At 33.8% G+C, this 22,772-nt stretch overlaps 1 protein-coding gene across 1 annotated transcript; it reads left to right on the plus strand.

Annotated features, from left to right (window-relative positions):
* The first annotated feature begins 5,478 nt into the window (after nt 1-5,478).
* Nucleotides 5,479-20,849, plus strand: LOC110097512 (protein SMG9). Its single transcript, XM_020823907.2, has 9 exons — nt 5,479-5,825; nt 5,928-6,036; nt 7,463-7,578; nt 11,573-11,692; nt 11,806-11,895; nt 16,798-16,949; nt 19,506-19,773; nt 20,207-20,395; nt 20,520-20,849. The coding sequence occupies exons 1-8, from the start codon at nt 5,565-5,567 to the stop codon at nt 20,357-20,359; spliced, it is 1,269 nt and encodes a 422-aa protein (XP_020679566.2). The 5' UTR covers nt 5,479-5,564; the 3' UTR covers nt 20,360-20,395; nt 20,520-20,849.
* The last annotated feature ends 1,923 nt before the right edge of the window (nt 20,850-22,772 follow it).

Below are 22,772 nucleotides of genomic sequence, written 5' to 3' on the forward strand. Positions count from 1 at the left end.
GATTTCTCTGAATTGATATGCTATCTGTTTATGCTATAAAAAGGGAGTTATAATGGGCCTGGATCCTATGAGATTCAGTTAGTGTCTGGGAAATCTGAAATGAGCTCAATCTGAAATTCTGAAATCAGTTCTGTTCCGGATCCGATGAATTCTGTTCTGGTGCTATAAGCACATTTGTTCTGGTGCCGTGAGCACAAAGGGAGGCATAAGGGGCCTGGATCCTATGAGATTCAGTCAGTGTCTGGGAAGGGAGGCATAAGGGGCCGGAATCCGTAGAGATTCCGTCAGTGTCAGGGCATTTAGCTATGAATTAAATAATATATGATATTTGATTTGATATGATTCTGATTTCCGTATCTATTTTGTAAGCAAGTCTGATTCTGATTTCCATACGATATGAATCTGATTCTGATATGTATGATATGATTTTTGTACGATTCTGTTTCTGATTTGATATGTCTGATCTGTTCCGTTTCTGATTTGATACGACTTCTGTTTCCGTACAGTTCTGTTTGCTTTGATATTTGTTCAGTTCAGTTCTGTCTGATTTGATCTGTCCATATCTGTTTTGATTTGATATGTTTCGTTCTGATCTGTCCGATTTGATATCTGTCCAATTCTGTTCTGATTTATGTACAGATTTGTCTAATGTGTTTGGTTTTGAGATTCTGAGAGTTTTGATTGGAGGTTTGTTGCTTTGCTGAGCTGTTGAGCTCACTCTCATTTTCTGGTGGTTTTCAGGTTCTGGGAAAGGGAAGGAAGTCCAGGACTAAAGTTCAGAGTCCGATCTGTGATAGGTACTTTTGTACTTTTGATTTTTGTACGGTCATGGCTTTTCTTATGTATTTCTTCTGTTAGCCATGTACCGTATTTGTAGATGATTGTTTTGAGGAAAAGAAAGAAAAAATATTAATGTTTTGTTCCGCTGCAATTGACGATTTATAGTAGCTCTGTGTCTGTCTATGTGTTTACTTGTGAGTTGAAAAATTTAGAAGATTCAGTTCAGTAAGCAAATTCCAAAGCCAGATTCTGGATAAAAGGTTTGGTCGCGGCCCGGTGCGAGCGGGATTCGCCCCGGATCGGGTCGGGTCGTGACACAACACCTCTTTCATCCTATTAGCAATGATCTTTGCAATAACCTTATAAACCACATTGCATAAAGAGATAAGACGAAAATCTTTAATGTTGTTGGCATGAGGTTGCTTAGGAATTAATGCAATAGCCATGGCTTTCACTTGCTTGGGCATAAAACCAATGGAGAAGAAAGAAAGGATCGCCTTACAAAGAGGGTGTTTAATGACATTCCAAGAGGTTTTATAAAACTCAAAAGGGAATCCATCAGGACCCAGAGCAGAGTTCTCTTTGCCAGCAAAAATAACAAATTTGATCTCCTCAATAGTGACCAGGGCAGTGAGCAGGGGCAAGAGATGAGGAGGTATCAAAGTTCCAGGAGGGATATCCTGAAAATTGAAATTGGGGGATGATGGATTATGGATATTGAAGAGCTTAGAAAAATGGTTAATGAAAATGTTGGAGATGTCCTGGTGGGAGGAGACAGAGATAGAACCAGAATTAGTGCAAATTTCCTTGATCCTGTTATGATTGGTGGAGATGTTAATTTTAGAGAATAAGAATTTTAAGTCATCTTCTCCATCGGTAAGCCATCTAACTTTTGCCCTTTGAGACATCCAACTGGTTAGGGTGGCATGGTAGTAAGAAAGTTTAGCATTAATGCTATTAAGCTCAGAGTTGAGAGAACTATCAAGCGGGTTACTTTGGAGTTTAGTGATAGCTTGATTTTGGAGACAGGTAAGAGAATCGATCTCATTCTTGATAACTGAAGAGTTAGTCCAATTTTTATGCATGATGAGATTCTTGAGGCTTTTGAGCTTGTTGTAAAAGGAGCAAAGAGGACTGTTGTTATTGGCCTGAGAGAAAGCTTGGATCAAACAATCCCAAAATTCCGGCTTACTAGAGAAATAGTTCTTATACATGAAACGGTGGCCTTTCATACCATTGTGATCATTAGATAAGATAAGAGGTGAGTGGTCAGAGCTGTTAGGATCACCCACAATATAATAAGAGTTGGGATAAGCAACCAACCAAGCATCATTAATAAGAACTCTGTCAAGTTTGATGTGAATGGGGTTACCCGATTTTTGATTGTGCCAAGTAAAGTAATGCCCAATAGAAGAGAGATCATGAAGGCCAGAACTGAAAATCAGTCTATTGAAATCACCAAGCTTAGTGTTGTTGAGCAAGTTACCACCAGTTTTTTCATTAGGGTAACGACAGCAATTAAAGTCACCAATGATGGCCCATGGAATGGCAGTGGTGCCCGCAATATTCTGTATATTGTCCCATAAAGATGCCTTTCAATGTGAGAGTTACTAGCATAGACAGTGGTGATAGCACAAATGGGTTTAGAGGCGACAGAAATGGTGCCATGAATAAACTGATTAGTGGTCATTTCAGGAATGAAAGTAACAGTATTGACATTCCACTTAATCCATATACGTCCCGGATTAGAGAGATGAAAACTGCGATAAGAGTCTTCCACGGGGAAAATTCTGTGGTTGGCTTGAAACCAATGCTGGAAAGAGAGGTAATGGATATTTTAGCTTAAAAAATGAAGAGGATGTCGAGGATATGTTTTCGGGCTAGTTTTTTGCAGCATAAGACTTTGTTAGCGTTGTTAAACCCACGGATTGGGGTAGAGGCCTTTTTGGGCTGCTTGCCTCTAGTTTGCTTTTGAGTTTGCTGTGTAATTTGCTGGGTTTTTGTAGTGTCTGAGGTAGAAGATGAAGTGGGTAGGTCATTATTATTTGGAATGTTGGGTTAGTGGTTTCTAGGAGAGGTGTGAGGTGGGTGTTGTGGTTAGGATTAGAGAGGTTTGATGTAGTGTTTGGAATTTGGGCTTTAGTGGGAGGTTGTTCTGTGCTCTCAGTGTCTGAAAGAGCTTCAAATTGGTTTTTGGTTTTAATTGTGGGAGGGTCTTTAAGAGGAGGGGAAGAGTGGTGGGGAAGGGAGGATGGTGGGTGTTCAGTAAGTTCACCAGAGGGGGAGTTTAGGTTGGTATTAGGGTTCCAAGAGGCAGGTTGGAGAGTAAGGGTGGGTTGGAGGGAATGTCATTTAATTTGGTAGGGGGTGTTGGCTTTGGTATGATAAGACGAGGGGGCGGGGTAAACCGAGGCTTACGACTGGAGCTTCGGCCTCTAGTCCTGGGGATATTGGTAGGAGGGAGAATAGGGTCTTTAGGACACAGGGACGGAGGGTGCATGATGGAACCACACTGAGAGCAATATTCTGGTTTCCAGTCGTATTGGATTTGAAGCGAGGAAGTTTTACCATCAACATAAAAGAAAATTTCATCCAGGAGGATGGAGGAGCTAGTAACTTGCACACAGACTCTCGCAAAGGTAAGGCGAGTTTTTGCAGTAGTAAGGGCATCAACAGCTAGAGGGATACCAACGCAGCTAGCTAGTTTACAGATACTTTCGGGAGTCCAGCAAGAGAGTGGACAGTTCATGATCTTGATCCAGAGGGGTATCGACGGGAACTCTTCGTGCTTAGGAACAAAATTTGGGCTCCATTTTTGAAGTATGAAAGGCTTGCCGAAGAAAACCCACGGGCCTCCAGACCAGGCATGCTCATAGTCTTCAACCGCCGTAAATTTCAGAAGGAAGAAACCTTCGTCCATAGTTAGGAGGGAAAAGTCTCCTTTGAGTTGCCAAGTCTTTTTGATTGTAGATAGCAGGGCTTCATTGAACGGCCGTTTGCCGACAGAGTAACCAACTAGCGAGAGCGACCACTCAGGGGCACCAGCGTGGAACTCCTCACTAGTAAACTGAGTTGTAAGGTTTTGTGTGGGGACAAAAGCTAGAGAGTGTGAAAACTCCGTGGAGACTTGTGGGGTCGTCTCAAGAAGGTTTTTTTCAGTCCAACAGAGAGGCAACAACAGATGTGGAGACATGAGGTAAGGAGGATGGGAGGGGTGGAAAAAAGGAGTCGGCCATGGGGGAGGAGCCCCCGGGGGGACAACGGGAAGAGAACAAAATCAATGGTGGCAAGAAACCCTAGTAGAGAAAAAATCTCCCCACACTAGACAAGATCCCCCTCTACCATTAAAGCAAAAGTGTGAAACACGTGAATTTTTACAATAATATTTTTGAAGAGGTTTCTTTGATTTTATTTGTCAAAATCGGGAGCTGAAGAGGTTTATACACAGAAATGTGAAGAGGTTAATGACTTAATGTAGGACTTAGAAATTAAAAGATAGTATATGAATAGACAGACAAGAAGAAACAAGCAAAAAACCAAAAAAATGAAGAGGCGAAGATAAATAATCGAAGATATTTTTATCAGTTAAAATTGAACATTTATAGAAGATGAACACTTATGAAAGTTTAAGAGCCCGAAAGAACTCGAATAAAGATACTGGAAGAAGGCAAAGAGGGGAAGAAGAAAAATTAGGGTATACGAATAGGCAAAGATACGAAATTGGGTTGCAAATATGATGGCCGACACGAGATGTAATTTCACATAATTTAATTAGTAAGGCATAACCACACTTTTTTTGGGAGAGGGGGGGGGGACCGGTCAATTAAGAGAAACTCAGACACACATCACATGCGAGACTGAAATCTAAGACCTCTTAATTTTTAGTAAAAACTCCTAACCAAAAGACCAAGATGAGTTTCATATTATGATACTCGAAAATTTATTAGCATAATTTAATAGTGGAAGAGTTGTAAATGGAAAATAATTGCATATTAATAAAATAATAATTATGATTAAAAGTATCAATTGACCATGATAATATAATATAATAAAATGAATGGTTAGAATTCTACTTGAATAATTAAAATAAAAGATTAGAATTATATTTAAGAGAAAATTCAATTGACTTTTATAATAGCATTATAAAATTTTCTTAAGAAATGATATATCAAATATATTGCTTCAATTTTAAAAATATTATGAGACATAAATTCAACATTTTTATAATTAATATTTTAAATATTCTAACTTAAAAAAATTTGTTGAAAAAACTTAAAAATAAAATATTTATATTATCATAACACTTGGAAAAAAAAAAAAAAAACTTCAAGACCAGTACAGAAGAAATGATTTTGCTTTGAGATTTGTGCCTGATCAAGATAATTTTTTACTGATATATCAATAATAATTACGATCGTAATAATAATATAATATAATAAAATGAATGGTTAAGATTCTACTTGAATAATTAAAATAAAAGGTTAGAATTATATTTGGGAGAAAATTCAATTGGTTTTTATAATAGTAGTATAAATTTTGTTAGGAAAATGATATAAGAAATAGATTGCTTCAATTTTAAAAATATTATGAGACATAAATTCAAATTTTTAATAATTAGTATTTTAAATATGATAACTGAAAAATTTTGTTGACAAAAATTAAAAAAAAAAAAAAATTATATTATCATAAGTCATAGCACTTTCAAAAAAAAACTTCAAGACCAGAAGAAAGGTTCTTTCTGCTCTGGCGCAGCTAACCAGTACAGAAGAAAGCATTTCGTTTTAATGGCAGGCGTCGGGCCGCAGGCTACCAGCGCTCCGTCCGCTTCCTCCTCGGGTCCGGCATCCTCTTCGTTAGGCCTCCCTCCACCTCCGCCTCCGCAGAAGATTCTGCTCGCGAAACCAGCATCCGGAGCCGCTTCCTCCAGAATAGGTCGAGACGACGATCCCTCCGCTGTGGTCATCCGTTCTCGCAACGCTGCACAGCCGGGATCGCTCAGCCTCATTTCCGAGTCCTGGGACGTCCACATTGACCGGATTCTCCCAGTACTCTTGCTCTTCTTTCCTGTGGTTTAATTTGGATTCAAAACCCTAATACTCGGATCGCCCCAAATGATCGGGTTTTTTTTTCTTGATATGTATATGCAGTTTCTTACCGAGAATACTGATTTCACCGTCGTTGGCATTATTGGTCCTCCTGGCGTAGGCAAGTCGACAATCATGAATGAATTGTATGGCTTTGATGGAAACTCCCCAGGTACTTTATTTGCGATGGAACTCGTATGTTTTTTGGGTTATATCCTTTAGTTTATTGTTTAACTTGTTTGGTTTACTTTTATTGTAGATACTAATGATTCAAATAAATTTTGTTTGGTTCAATGTTATTTTACTTGAAATATCCATGCTATCTAGAAAACTCATTGATTTATATGATATTTCACTTTGCTGTCTTTTGTTTTAGTCGATTGATAGCATGATAGTAAAATTTCCAGATATCTAGATGACACTAACATTGGACTTATGGGTCTTGTTTGGTTCAATGTTATTTACATGGTACCATTATCTAAACATCAATGCTATTCATATTGCAGTGGCGTCTTTTAAATGTAATGTGTTTTGTTTAATGTTTATCTTACTTAAAAAAAATGTAATGTTATTTAAAATAATCAACGATGATTATGATTTATATTATTATTTTCTTATCCTTATTGGCGATAAAAAATGAGATAATCTAGATAGCATTTAATTTTTTTGTTATTTATATTATCTCAACATTAGCTACAGAGGTTATTTGTGAGAGATATTGTTAAACTAAATGCCTATTTTCATAAATAACATAGAAAATTACAAAAGAAAACATCGACCCAAATAACCCATTAAATACCATTTAGGATATTGCTATTTAAAGTTGCCAACGAACCAATCAAGTAATGCACACTCATAACATAACATCACATAATAACCACTTGATTCAATGTTCAGGAACGTTGGCTTAGATGTTTGATTTTTTCATACAAATAGAAAAATGCAAGAAGGCTGGAGGGGGCTAAATTTTAGGGTTGTTTTGTTTTGTATAAGATTAACAGCCTATTTGGTTGTATATTTAATAAGCTAATTGACAAGCTAAGATTTTAAGCATTGAGTAGATGTACTGTTTGATTTCTTGCAAATAGTTTTATACAAGTGTAAGAGAATATATGTGAAAATACAAGTAAATCTTCGAGCTGATTGATCTAATTTGCTATTAAGCTAACTAATGTTGTGGCAATCTATAAATCTGCTTGATAGTTGATTAATTTAACTCGCTAATTTTAAATTTAATCTATAATTTTATTTGGTAGCCTATAAATTTATTATGTAAGAATTCAACATTGATGGAAATTAGATTATTGATGGTGAACAATAAATTAATAAGATGCTAGTTAAAAGATATTTATGGTTAATTTTTCCACAGCAAGTCACTAATAATTGATTACTCATCCATTATAAGCTATTAACCAAATAAAGAAATATTTTGTTATATGTTATGGTAACAGCTATTTAATTTCTACTTGAGAAATGTTTTACACAAAAACACTAACTCTTAAAACTAGGGTTTTACTTATTTTGCTTTAGTAGTATCACCTTATCAACCTTTTTCTATTATGACTTCAGCAAGTTGTATACAATTAATGCATTGTCAGGAATGTTGCCTCCTTTTACAACACAATCTGATGAAATTAGAGCGATGTCGAAGCACTGTACCACCGGTGTTGAATTAAGGGTTTCTTCTGAAAGATATATACTACTGGATGCACAGGTTGGTTGTTCGTTTTATTGATTTTTTTTTATTTCATTAAGAAAATCTAAGATTGTGACTTAAATTGTATATTTGCATGCTACTTATATTTTTACTATATAAGAATAGTTCTTGATACCTACCTAGGTGTCAATCATATAAATATTGTATTCCATGCTTTAGTTGTCATTTAATTTTCTTTGGAATAGGAATGAATATAAACTTTTCAACGTATGTTTGGATGTATTAACAGTGTTCACACAAAGGAGCATTTTTAACTTCTTCCTCCCTTGCTCGATCTCATCCCCTCATGCCTCTGCACCACAACCTGACTCGTGCGAAGTCTCTTCATTAGCTACGGTCATCACTCACAAATCCTCTACATGTGATATCGTCGAGACCACACCTACTCCCTCTTCAGCGACACTTCCAAATCAACAATGTTTACCACCCTTGAAGCCTCCACACAATATATCGCCAAGACCTTGACCCCATTTATCTTTGGCAACCTCCGACCTCGTCTTTGCAACCCATACGTGCCCCTTGCCCCTATTGGTGTCCTGCTCTAGGTTAGTTTATTATTATTTATTTTAAATTTAAATTCACTTTACTTCCAACCAAATACAAGAAAGTGATATCGTAAGTTTATTTTACAATCCAACCAAACAACCGTGACTATTTCAAATTTCTTGCATTTATCTTACATTGCATTTTAGATATCTCTGAATTCTAAATAATTGCAAACCAGGAGCCCCCACATAAGAATAATTCTTCATACCTACTGGATGATCAATAGTGTAAATACATAATGACTGACAACACATGCCGGGAAATTTTGTATGCAATTCACATTTAGAGCAAGATTTTTTATACCAAAAATACATAATGTAGTTTCTCTAACAAGCAAAAACCTATAATTTTATTTCATTATTCGTGATGAAGGGATTATGTTGAGTCTAATGTAATTCCACAAGTCTATATGTATGAAATGCCAATTTTTAGAACAAAAATTTTGTGTGCAAGCCCCTTTCTTCATTAAAAATTGCATAATAAATGATGTTTCAGAATAATTCAAAATGATTTTGTTGTTAATTATATATCAAAAAATGCATCTACGAGTTTCTTGAGAGCCTCCACTCAATTTATTTGAGAAATTAAATATTTTGATAAGATATCTGGAGAGATCAATTCTTTCACTTAACTCTTCTTTACTATTATCAACCACGCTCAAGTCTTCTTAGATCTAATCTTAAAGTTCACTAGCTCTTTTTAATGCACAATGTGTTAAGTTTGGGCTTCTAGAGAGACTCATGACATCAAGACTAGAAGTTGCTTTTCTGATAAAGCAAGAAACGATCATAGAGCGTTCTTACAAGTATGGAAATTAGTGAAAGACAAATGAAACATGTATCCTAATTATTTTCCTTAAAAATAAGGTTTATTTAGTTTTCGAGTTTTGATTCTCATGAGTATGTCCTTCTGGTTAATTACATATCGAATAAGATGTTTGAGAGGTTTTTCGATTAATGATGTTCATTTGTTTTCCCAATTAGCATTCAAGGGATTTTAAGCTTTTTTCATATTGTAAAAGAGTGTGGCTTTGAGTGGTCAAAAACATGAAGGATAACTGCGAATGAATATAATAACAAACTATGATGTAGTAGAAAATGTGGGTCTTATAATCTAAAAAATGAGGACAGCTTGACAATGGGTAAAATAACTCAAACTCCGCCGTCGAGGATGATAATGTAAGTTGTCCCATGAAAGGTATACTTATGTTTTCTTAAATATCCAGTCGAAAATGCCCAAGGAAGAAGGGACTTAAAACTAGTTGAATACCATCCTGAATGCCTAATCACGGGAAAATGGCAGCACAAAGAGTGATAATATGCTAATGCTCTTTGAACAATATATGCCTTCTTATTCCACTTAAATGGATATAAAAATCTCCATTAAATTTTTATACCATGCAAGATTGGTTGGGTCATAAAACCTCGCCCTATAGGCAGTATGACCCAAATGCACATGAGAGTTTATTATGTAATGAAAAAGTGCAACATTATTGTAATCCTACATGCTCACAGATCTCATGGTATGTAATATAAATATGCATTGATTGACTCTGGTTGACCAAGTCCAAGTTTTGTAACTTGGAGGTTTCAGGTATGCAACCTTATACTATGATACCACTCCCTTGCAAAGTCATACTGAAGAAGGTTTAATTTTAGGATTTTTAATAGAAAGATTGTTTAATGGCTGAGGAATTCAAAAATATTTTGTAAATCTTATTTTTAAAAGTTTTTGGAGGAAACTAGCGCATGATGTCTCGGAAAGAAATAAATATTGTGCAATTGTGAATGCACGATCACGAGCATTTTATATGATAAAAATGTGACAAATCTCCAAGTATTTCTATGATAGCAACAAGTAGAGTGCATGTGAGATAAAAAGAAACAATATAATTAAATATCACAAAATCTCACCTTCTCAGTCTTTTATCCAACTTTCTAAGAGCTTTAGCCCAAACAACATAGACACTAAGCATGACCTGAATTATTAAAATTTATAGGCTTATCTCATTGATTTTCAAATTATTTATATTAATATTAACTTTTTTTCCCCTAAGGATCTCTACTTGGCCTATTGGCTTAGTTTAAACAATAAAGGTTGTTGAATAAGATCAAAAGCCATTTGATAGAGAGCCTTCAAATGATAGGTCGACAAGCTAATGGTTTAAACTAAGGGTAGGCGCCAAGGCATTGGTGAAGTCATTATTACTCTGGAGCAAATAATGTCTTTTATGGGACCTTGGGTTGTCAGCCTTGATAGACAGTAGAAAGTACAGATTTGATAGTTGACAGTGAATATCCCAACTATGGTCTGTGAGAAGTTTTGGAGAAGTTAGCTCAGTTTTGGTGGGTTACGCAGAAGCCATCTCACGGTGAGTTGATAGGTATTGTCCTATAGGAGACGACAATTCGTCCCCTTGTGAGGCACCTAGTTGTCATCTCTTGAGGGTTGACCAGGTCAACTTGCAGGTGATGATACTTAGTGAAGTGTTTTGACCTAAATTGGCAGTGGGATTGAGGGCTGTCGGCTTAATGCAACATTGACAATGACAAGGTGGTAGCGAGATATATTGCCTACTTGCTGTTGACAAATTAGTTAAGCTATCTCGAGATGAGTCGACTAGTTGCAGTGGCATCAAGGAACCAAATAGCTAGGGAATCTCTTTAAACTTCTAAATTGGACATTGATGCGTCTCTCCAAGGGATTTAAATGATGCTTTCAAACATCTTGGGTCTGATTGGTTAGTTGACCCTTCCTCACCACCTTGAATGGTGACAACTCAGAAAGGGCTTGTCAGGTGAAGCCATGGGGGTCTTGGCAGCTGTATGATTCCAACATATAGCCTTTGGTGACTGATGATATGTTGATGGAAGTGATCACTAATTGCATGCCAAGTGTTACAGAATGCAATAAACCTTCATTAGTATCTCCATGAAGATATTTCTTCCTATCATTGACTAATTTACACGATGGCCTCGTTTGTTGACATCTTGATGTCGCAGTATCATGATAATCATGTTGACAAATGCTTTTGTTTTTGGTCGTCAATTATGACCATGTTTTTTCTCCGGGGGTTATTGGGTTCTTTAGGTTATTGTCTTTGATGCAATTTGTCAGGTTAAAAAAAAATGAAAGAATACATTGGAAAGAGTATCCCCTTAGCAAAGAAAGAATAGAACCTCCATATCTGGGATTAGAAAAAGGAAGTAGTAACTATCAAATAACCAAATCACCAACAAAGTAATTGGGAGGAAGGAAAAGGTACTGAAAGCATAGGTTAGTTGTTTCAACAGGCAGAACATCCTTAGCCAATAGCCCATGGAATCATGGGCTCTTTAGCTGCTGCAAAATATTAAGTTTGACATGCTTTGACTAGGTTTTTTTGTTCTTTCAATCTCATGCTTTATCAGATTTCACATTGTCATCGACTGCTTGTCATTTGCAGCCAATATTCAGCCCCTCTGTTTTGGTTGATATGATGAGACCTGATGGAACTTCTGCAATTTCTGTGCTAAATGGGGAGTCTCTATCAGCTGATCTAGCTCATGAGTTAATGGGAATACAGGTTATTTACGGGAAAAATAGAATTTGATGCTCTCAATTTTACATGCAGGTTCAATATTTGGAAGTATCTGATCTAACTTTGTTCTCTTTTCATATATGCAAGAATCTTTATAGCTTGGTGTTTTCCTGGCTTCCATATGCAACATATTGTTAGTTGTATCAGAAGGAATTCATGACTTCAGCATGTGGCAGCATATGCTTACGGTAAGCATTATACAAAAGTATCATTGTCAATGCTATTTTTTATACCGATAACCTTAATGATACTTTTCATGAGATTCAAAAGAACTTTCAATTCTTTTGAAGTAGCAATTCTTTTTATTGTATGGTCTTGGAAGTGTGGTTTTATGTGGCTGCTTTTTTTGTGTTTGGGTTAGAAGATAAGTGCATTTTTTTACATATTACACCATTTGCATGCATGCTCACTTTTGCAGGACTTGCGCCATTATGTTTTTCAGTAAATGATGATATGGTAAGTGTTGACTACAAAGGAGAAAATGTCATCAATTTAGGTGTGTCCTAAAATGAGAATATTAGGATAAATGTTGCAAATTAGAATAATTGTCACGACCTGGCTCAAAAGCTTGGAATACCTAGGTGGGGACAGATGATCAAACTTAAATTTAATAAACACTTTCACTTTACATTATCTACCACAATCTTCCAGTTTAGAAGAGCCAACTAAATCGTAAAATTTTATTTATAAGCATTTTAAAAAATATACCAATCTTTTTCATTTTGCTTTCAGAATACATATTTTCAAAAACACAAACTAGTACATATGATTTTTACTATACCTAACTTAGGTGGTTATTCTTCTGCTGTGTATGAACTCTCTTCTTTTATTCATTTAAGTTAAAGGAGATTTTCTTGAAAATATTTATCAACTAATAGGAGTGAGTTAAATAACTCAATAGATAATTATATTTTTAAACCATAATAATTTAAAAATTAGATGACTATGCATACAGACCATCATGTTCACTCATAACATATTGATTTTTTCATGGGCATTAAATAAAATGCATTTATAATTGTCTCAATTGTGGACAAAGAAATTATCATATATTAGCTTTTTTTAAATTATAAAATTTTATATCTTATCTTATAATTTAAGATACTCATCATTGTAGTACCTTCTATATTTGTGTCATTAAAGGCACATTCATCTCTTAACTTTTTCTAAACAAGCCCTTGGGGGTTGATACATCATTCTCAGTCAGTGTTTTAAAAGAGTGAACTCTATTATTCAACATCCACATGCATTCATTCCTATATAACATATTCTTTATATTCTTATCATCATGCTTTTATTTTTAATTTATGCATTTGCTTCTCATATCAAGAAATAATAACTAGGATTCAAATATGAAGATCGTTGGGTGGCATTTATATAAATATGAGGATTTCATCAATAAGAAAGAGAAAATCACTTTAGACATTCACAATATTAGTTTAGAGCTGCAAACAAATCGACCTATATCGAGCAGAGAAAATGCTTGTTCATTTTTAAGCTCATTTATTATCAGCATGTTCAAGCTTGGTTCGAGCTTTTCTATTTGTGCTCAAAGTTTGGTTTGTTTAAAATAATAAATGTCATGTTTGGTTTGTGTTCGGTTTATCGAACTATTAATGAGCTTTATTTTCTAGATGTGTACTCACTTAATAAACAAGCATTATCGAGTCTACTAACAAACAATTACCTAGAACCTACTCATAAACATATTTAGCAAGTATTTTCAAGCTACCAAACGAGAATGTTCACAAATTAACGAGCTTAAAAAATGATTCTTCTTATAAGCGATCATGTTCATGAACACAATAAACAAAATCCAACAAACATGAATAAATACATATTAATCACAAATAAATTCATTATAGTATAAGAGTATAACATTAAAAATGAAATTAAAATTTTTATAAAATAATAATAATTTATTATAATAAAAGAAATAATATTTGAAAATATATTAAATAAAGATTTAAGCAAATCTTTAAAAATATGTTTAGTTCCAAACTCAAAATTATAATTTTTAATTAGTTTTAATTTTTACTAATTAATGATTGCTTATGTGATTAAATTATAATAGAAATAAAGTATTCAAATTAAGTTGTTCTTCATTATCATATGTCATAATGTACTTAATTGAGTTACGTATTGTACGTTAATCGAGTTTTTAAATGCGCTTGTTCACAATCTCCATATCGAACATGAATCAAGCTTCTTTTCAAGATTCTTTCAAGCATGTTCATGAGATTCAAATGATATTATTCATGAACTTAAACGAGTCGAATAAATATCTGTTCAGACATGTTTATTTAACAATCAAGTTTATAAAAAAAAATATTCAAGCTTGTTTGATTGGTAAGTGAAACGATCATAAATGACCTACACTTGAGCTGAGTGCGGAATAGCTTGTTAAACATTTGGTTCATTTCCATCCCTAATTAGTTTGAAATTAATGAGAACATTTCTCAATTCATAAAAATGGCCATAACAATCAATGAATTATGTTTAGAGTAATACAAATTATTAGTAAAAAATAGAAACATAATTATCACTTTGGTCGAAAGATTCGTTTGCTTTTAAATCCTTAAAACTCTACTTTCTTTAACTTATTTCCACAATTAATATATTTTTGCAAGAATTTTATTTTGATTGATTCCTAAAAATTTCTTTTTACATTTTTTAAGTTAATTATATGTTATTATTATTATTTTAAATATTTTTATTAACTATCTAAATCATGCTAAAAAAATTAATCTTTAAAATATTTGACTTAGAATTTTGCTTAATAATTAACAAATTACTATCGTTAAGCTTTTAAATTTTAATTTCATTTGAGCGTAATATACATATTTTCTTTACTACAATTTATCTCGTTATATTTTTTTTCATACATAAATCAAAATTTAGGTTTTCCTTTCCTTTATAAGTTATTATTAATCTTTAAAATCTCTAGGATAATTTGTATTATAATTAAACTATTAGATTTTCAATTTTATTTCAAATATGCTAAGCACGACATTCAAATTTTACCTTTATTTTATTATATATATTCTTCTTCTTCTTCTTTTTCTTTTTCTTCTTATAGAAACCCTATGAATTATTGTTGTCTTAAAAATAAGATTTAGGATCCACAAAATGTAAAAGGTAGATTACCTTTTGGCTTTAAGATGGAAAATAAGAAAACCCTAGCTTCTGGCACAAAAAATTGACATCTTATATACATGATGTTGTCAAAGCATGCTCAGCTGGTTGGCCTCACTCTTGAACGTGCTCACTTGGCCTCGGCCTCACACGCAATGGCTTGTGCTCTCAGCTACTTATATGATAGGTTGCTCGCATGCTTCCTTGCGTGCATTTTCGCTAGAACTCATTGGAGCTGCCAATCTCTCTATCTCATCCTCGCTCTTTCTTGCTCTCTCTTTCCTTCTCATTCCCTCTTTGCCTCTCACTCCCTCTTATAGGCAATTAAGTTTTTGCTTGAATCTTAAATTATGCGACACTTGTTTATACATGTGTCCTAAAAGTTTTGTTTATTATTAATAAAAAAATGTATTTGTTGTAGTAATGATATATTTAAGATTATATTAGACAGATGAGTGAAAGTAGTACTTACTGAAGGTACAGTAGCAGAAAAAATGATGTTGCTGGTTTGAGATTGTTCAACAAGTAGCAAGTGTAATAATAAGATGCCTGTAGAATGGATGTGAAAGTATGAAGAAGAAAGAGGGTTATACCTAAGATAGCCTGACTATATATTTTTGCTAAGAGTTTTGAGCTTTGAAAGATCCTTTCTCGGCTTTGCAGCATATGAATTTTGTGGGTTGATTTTTCAGGAGGGAGAGAGTAGAAAGTGCGGATAAAACACTATTTAGAGATTTCACCGTCATAGAGGAATTTATATTCTTGGTACAAGGTTTCCCTCGTGCTTAATTATCCCTTCAATTGTGAGAGAATTTTAGATTAGGGCTAATTTGTAGGCTCTATGATGATTTTGTTGAGATGGATTTCTATTTGGGCTGGCTTATAATGATTTGGATTGGGGAGAAAATAGATATTTTGCTACTTTGGATAGGGGAGAAAAAAGATATTTTGCTACTTAGAGCAGATGACAGGGAAATTATGATCAATTCAAATCAAGATTTCATGGTTTTTTCATCTTGAATTGTATCTATTGGATGACATTATATAATATTTTTTATAATCAAATCAATAATGAGTCACACCATAGTTGTCAATGGCGCAAAATAGCGCGCGCCATGATGCACGGCGCGGTGCGGCGCACCTGCGGCGCCATGTGTATGGCGCAGTGCAAACGTTCAAAATGGCGCACGCTATTTGCGCCACATGCGCGCCATGGCTCACGGCGCAAAATAGCGCGCGCCATTTGTTTTAAATTTTTTTATAATGTAATTATAAATATTTTCATATTTATTTTTATTTTTAAGATAATATATTTTCTAATTTTTAAATATATTAAAAGTATTAAGATAAATGTTAGATTGCATATTATTATCTTCTTAATGTCATTTGCTTTAATTTAAATATATTTTAGTTGTATGAAGATTGACTACTTATTGGACTTGAAATTATGTTGGATTGTTATTTTTTTGTATTGTCATTGTTTGCTTGTTATGATGATAATTTGTCTTTCAATTTAATGATATTTCATATTCATGCTTATTATTTTATAATTTGCGTCAGGTTCAAAATGGCACGCACCGCGCCGTGCGCTATGCGCCATGGCTCAAATATGACCTTTGCGCCATGGTGCGCCACTCGCCGTTAACAAGTATGAGTCACACATGGGCTAAATGAGCTTATGTGATAAACAATTTATTTTGGCATAAATTTGTTGTCAGATTTGTGATTAATGGTTTTCCTTAAATTATCATATGAAGCAATTGGAATAAATTCAATGTGTTTCTTCTACCAACTTCAAGAACTTGCAAGTTTTCTTTTGTGTCCTTTATGAGCTAGTGCATAGCTGCCTTTTGCTCCCAGTTATCATGAAAGTATCTCTCTAGAAGCCATTTTTTTATTCTAAATCCAGTAGTTCAGTTTTGTCTGACCTATTGCAAATAATGCCTGTATAATAGGTGGACTTGCTAAAGCATAATATACCAGATCCCTCCACTCTTACATCTGGTCAACCCCAGGGTTCTACTTCTGTAGAGGACAAAGAGAATAATAGCAAATATGGAGCTCCAAATAACGAGTATCTAGCAACTCTTGTGTTCATTCATACCAAGTAAGTGTCATGTAACTGTTTCTTCTCATGTTTCTTGCGTCATTCAAATTTTGTTCTACAACTTTATGATATTTATTGTATGTAATGTGTTTGAAGTGAATTAGTAGTTTTGTTCTACTCATACTTTGCGGTGCTATCGTAAATTTTCTAGAGCTTCCTCCCGACTTGAGATGGTTTCCTAGACTAAAGCTTACTCTCGACCAAAAAGAAAAAAAAAAGAAAAAAGGAAAGATATCATATCTTCATTAACTAATTCATATCATTTCAGTTTTATAAGATTTACATTCATAGATGGTATCCTCTATAATACAGAAAAATGAAGATGTATCAATGTGCAATGCTTAAGATTATTAGGAATATCATGAAGACTTAAAAAGTAAATTTCATTAAAATATTATGAGATCATTTATGCTATAAGGATCTATGTTTTGGGTAACAAATGTCACATACAACCTAGTTGAGTGTGACAGAAATGAAAATGTTAGATGAACTTGTGATACAATTAGGAATGGCAGAGTTAGAAGTTATTCTATTTGAGAGATAATGAGTCATAGTTCTTGAATATAAGATAGCGGAGACTGGATTTAGCTAAGAAGGGTATAAATGAGAAAGCTTAAAGTTGGATCAATAAGTCTAGAAATTGTAAGATTCATAAATATAATCACTATATCAATTTATATTTTAGGATTTTTTTTAATTAATGAAGTTGGGTTAAGTTAATTAAAAATAATTACTTCAAATTAATCTTTTTTATTCAAGTTAAGCTTGATTTTAATGTTGATTGAAATTGACTTTGTTTCTATTGATTAAACATTATTATTGATGCACTATGATGTACCAATACTTCTCCTCAATGAGGTATGCGGTGTCCGAGACTTATCGGACATGACCGTGTCTGACACTGCTCCGATACGTATCGAATATGCTTAAGACATATCCAATTAAAAATTTTTAAAAATAAATTGGACACGCATGTCTTAAATATTTTATGAAATTTTTTTCATATATTTTTATTTATTTAAAATAAAATTTCAATTTTTTATTTCCTCTCAACATCAAATCAATTGTCCGCACTTAATACCCCATTACCCGAACATATCATTTTCATTTCTATTTGCATATCGTAGCTAGGGTTTCACAACAATGCCCGATGTCATCGCAACATCGACGTTTGACATTGTTATAACATCAATGTTCAAAACCATCTGAAATCAAAGTTTGAAACTAGCAATTTCTATCCCACAATCACTCCCGCGCGTCGTCTCAACATCTCATCTTTGACTGACATCATCTCAACATAGATGATCGATGTTGTCTTGATATCGACGCTCGATGCTAGACTCTTGATAGCTTTGTCGTCTCCCCTCTCAACACTTGAAACACGACATCAATGCCCAACTCATGACATCCTAATATTAATTATTTTAAACACAAAGCCTAGTAAAATGATTTATTATTTTTTAATTGTTCTTAATATTTTGCTTACTCAATTTCTATACACTATTTTTAAGATATAAAAAATATAATACCGTGTTCAATCCATGTCCATGTCCTATATTTTAAAAAATTGACGTGTCCCATGTTCGTGTAGTGTCATATTCGTGTTTGTGCATCATAGTTTATGGGCATGTGCCTAAATGGGTATACAGTTAGTCTTTAAGCTCATTTATCATTTAAATGCTCCACCACAACTCGTGTTGTTAAAAGATGAATTGGTGCTTACCTAGGCGCTTGAGTGAGATACTAAGACCATTCCAAATGATAACATTTCATGAAAATCTCAAGGAGATGCCATTACTAGACACGTTTAAGCGAGTGTCTCGCCTAAGGGGCCAGAAAGTAATGAGAGCGTCTTTATCTTAATTTCAAACATCGGTGCCAATACTATATTAAAGATGAGTAAGTTTATGTGATAACTCACTCTTCTTTCATTTCGTGGTCCTTGAAGCCCCACACTTCTTCTCCTTTTATTCTGCCAGAACTACTATCTCTCAACTCGCTTCATTACCTGTAGGTAATTACATGGTATTTCAAAAATAACTGTTACCGACCTCTCTTTCAAACAGTGAAGGATGATATAGTGTTCCATAAGCATATATTATCTATCCATAGGAAAGTTTGTTTATATTTCCTTTACGAGTTAGTTTAATTTTTTTATTCAAATTTTTTGTCAATTTAAATCCAATTGCTCATTAAAAATTTTCTTTATCTTCATTACCATTTTGAGATCTAGTGGAGTTTGATCCAAACCACAGTTGGCCTGTGCTCCAGCGCAGGCAGCGCAGCTTCTCATCCAATCATAATTGGACTTTAGTTGAGCAATAGTTCAAAGGTTTCATGAAGCACAAATTTGATTTAATTTTCAGGATTTCTAGCTAAATCTTATATTGAATTCTGAAACTCTGTTTGTTTAGTTTCTTTACATTAAATTTTTAAATCGCTCATCCCAATTCTGATTTTATGAAGAGTTAAAACTATGATACTCTCTCCTGCCATTCTATCTACTAAGCATTACGTTATTCATCATTTTTCAGAAACTCTTTTTCCTTACTGCAGATTGCGGGACCTAGAGCCTTCTCCTTCAAACATTATGCTGTTGAGGAAGGCTCTTTTGAAGTATTTCGGCTCATCAGCATTCAATATAAACAAGTCAAGGGAATTGAAAAAGGAGCAAATTGATTCTTCTCCTTCTCTAGCTAACAAGTCTAACGAGTCAGATTTCATAGGTGCAGACTTAATTTTCCTTCCTCTGAAACTTCAAGATGACTTACAGAAACCTCAATATGAGAGTTACAATTGCATGATAGGAAAGCTTTGTGATCAGGTAATACCTTTAAGGGGAATTTACAAACATACTATTGATTATGTATTGAACACTGGTTATATATATCGAACACTTAAATCTTTATGTTTATTCATGCAATGTTCTAATATCTAAATCACATAAAAAATACCGCTAACACTAATTTATCTAAAATGAAATACATCTTTTTCATGCATATATTTTGATGTGGTTTAAACACTAGGTTGTTATACTAGTAAATGTAAAGATTTAGATCTTATATTTATAAATATAGAAGAATTTTGTGTTTTGTATGTAAATCCCCGTACCTTTAATGAGCGGTTCATAATCAATACCTATGGAATTTTTCTGATCATATAATTGACAGATGAATTAAGAATATTTCTATAGTCAATTTGTAGGCATTTCTAAGAATCGAACTAATCTGCCATACCTTCTTTTTTGCTTTACGCAGATATTATCAATGGAACCCCATTCATTTGCAAAGCCTGTGACAGAACGTGATTGGTTGAGGAACTCTGCTAAGATTTGGGGCATGTTGAAGAAATCTCCTGTGATCACTGAGTACTGTAAGACCCTTCAAGATTCTGGATTGTTTAGGAAGTAAAATATGAATAACGGATGTCCTTTCTGATGATCCTCGGTAAGCTTCTAGAGTCTGAAGGTTTTTTTAACTTTTTCTGTCTCTATTTTGATGTTTTCTTCTCGTGCTTACAATTGTTTCCACTTTCCATGAAGTAGTGATGTTATGCAACTTTGGCTTCCAGGTTGATATTGGCGTTTCGAAGAGTTTCTCTATGGATTACTTGGATTAGAAGTTTGACGAAACAAATTGAAAAAAAAAATGGTAACCTCCATTGCCATTGATGTTTTCTTGAGTTTCAGTTTAGGGTTAATGTGGTCTAAATCAAAGCTGCATAACCATCTCTCTTGCTTGATTTATGATTAGGTTAATTTAGCATAAAATACGCAATGTTTGATAGGGAATTTCTATATGTTTCTACATCTGTATCGCGATAGCTTCATTACTATATTCACAGTTAGACCTAATTCATACCCTTATAAGGTTATATAATTTGTTTATTTATTTATTTTTATTTCATTTCACTCATATTGATTAAATTTTAATTCTTATATGTACTTGGGCTAGATTTTGTTAACTCCTTTGGTACTTATTTCAATATTTAGACTGACATGTTTTGTGCAAGTAATGCCTAAGAATTTTCCTTTTTAAAAAAATTTTAAACTCTTTTTTTTCATTATTATTATTATTATTATTATTAGATTGTATGATCAATCGCTGAAATTTTATTATATCATTATTGAGATTGGCATTTTTTTTAGATAATACTCGAGGTTTTTCCTTTAGAAAACCCAATTAACTTTTTTTTTTTTTTGCATTATTATTAGATTTTATGATCAATAGTTGAAATATTCTTAGCCATAAAGAAAAAAATGATAAAGAAAAAAAAAAAAAGAGGAACAATCTCTTTGTTCCAAACTCTATAGCCTTTTTTGACACATCAAAGAGAGAATTCCATGAGGGTGTCTAAAGATGCAAGGATCAATCCCCCTAAAGTTGTAGCTAGTCAAGATCGCCGGAGGACCTTCCTATAGAAACTATTACGACAGGCGGTTATCAAGTGAAGAAGTCCTGCGTAGTGACCATCAGGGCTGGAGTCTGGGAAGTGGCCCAGGTGTTTCATTATTACGAGGTTCTTGCAATAAAAGAATGAAACTGAGAGAAAATGTCGTTAAAATCCTATTCAGTGAGAAACAGGGTAGAACATTTGAGAGAAAACCTAGAAATCTGTTGTTTAGAGGGCCGAAAAATCTGGAAAAGCAAAGGAAATACCAAATGGTGAAGATTAATGTTTGTAGATGGGGGAAAATTATTAGGTAAAGATCCGTATGGACTCTAATAAAATATTGACTCGTGGAATCTACACGTGTCCGCGAAATTTTAAGTCAAGCGCACCAAAAGCGCAAGTAAAACGCAAGTAAAGTACATGCAAAATGCAGTCAAAGCACAGTGAAAGCGCAATCAAAGCGCAGTCCACATGGCAATTTTTAAATGAATATCCGGACTTATTTTTAGATCCGGTGTCCGGACCTAATAATTTCCCGTAGATGGGAGGCGCCTTGAAAGGTCATGGTACCAAAATTAGAATAGGTAAGTCATGCCCTTATTAGTTGACAACTTAGGGAGTGCCCAAATGAAAAAAAAAAGGATTGCCTTCTCCTAGGGGATCCCAGTAGGATCCAACATAAGAAAATGCAGAATTAGTACTCCTTGAACCTGCGTGGATTATTCAAAACTAAAGCAAATACAAAAAAAATTAGTGGAGGTGCTGGTTAGAAATATCGATCAAGAAGTATAGGATGTCGAAGGCATACAAATAGAAAATGGTACAACAAGTCCTTATCCCACTTAACAGGCTTGACTACATGAATAGTTTTTTTCTCCATTGTGTTATATTAGTAGTTAAATTCTCATTTAATACTTTCTAATTATTATTATTTTTTCTGGATGTCTTTACCTTTTTTAAGATAGGCTGAATTTAATACATCCATTCTCCTAATAGGATCATTAGAAGGCTTTTTTTTTTTTTAATGACCAAATCATCTAAGGCAACTCTCTCTAAACTTATATGTTATTAGACCACCTCCAACCTTTTCACATATATACTCATTTCACATTATGTTCTTAGTGTAAAACCACTCATCCACCTGATCATCCTCATCTTTGCAACACTTGACTTTATTTTATGCTTCTCTTTTAATAGTCAATATTATGCAGTGTAAAGCATTGCAGATCTCACCAGCATCTTATAAAATCTTTTCTTAAGTTTGAGGGGTACTTCTTTATCACACAACATGCATGAAGCATTCCTCCACTTAACCATCCAACTTAAATTCTACTAGTAATATCCTCATTTATTGCACCATCACTTTGAACAATAGACTCGATATATCTAAAATGTGCACTCTTTTTAATGACTTGATCACAAACCCACCAA

This window comes from Dendrobium catenatum, unplaced genomic scaffold (assembly GCF_001605985.2).
Source record: "Dendrobium catenatum unplaced genomic scaffold, ASM160598v2 fragScaff_scaffold_390, whole genome shotgun sequence".
Taxonomy (NCBI): Eukaryota; Viridiplantae; Streptophyta; class Magnoliopsida; order Asparagales; family Orchidaceae; genus Dendrobium; species Dendrobium catenatum.

Excerpts from the sequence above, each read along its gene's own strand:
- LOC110097512 (XM_020823907.2), top strand. The coding sequence starts at position 5,565 with ATGGCAGGCGTCGGGCCGCAGGCTACCAGCGCTCCGTCCGCTTCCTCC. Across the intron at positions 7,579-11,572 it reads ATATACTACTGGATGCACAG|CCAATATTCAGCCCCTCTGT; the intron begins GTTGGTTGTTCG and ends TGTCATTTGCAG. Across the intron at positions 16,950-19,505 it reads CTTGTGTTCATTCATACCAA|ATTGCGGGACCTAGAGCCTT; the intron begins GTAAGTGTCATG and ends TCCTTACTGCAG.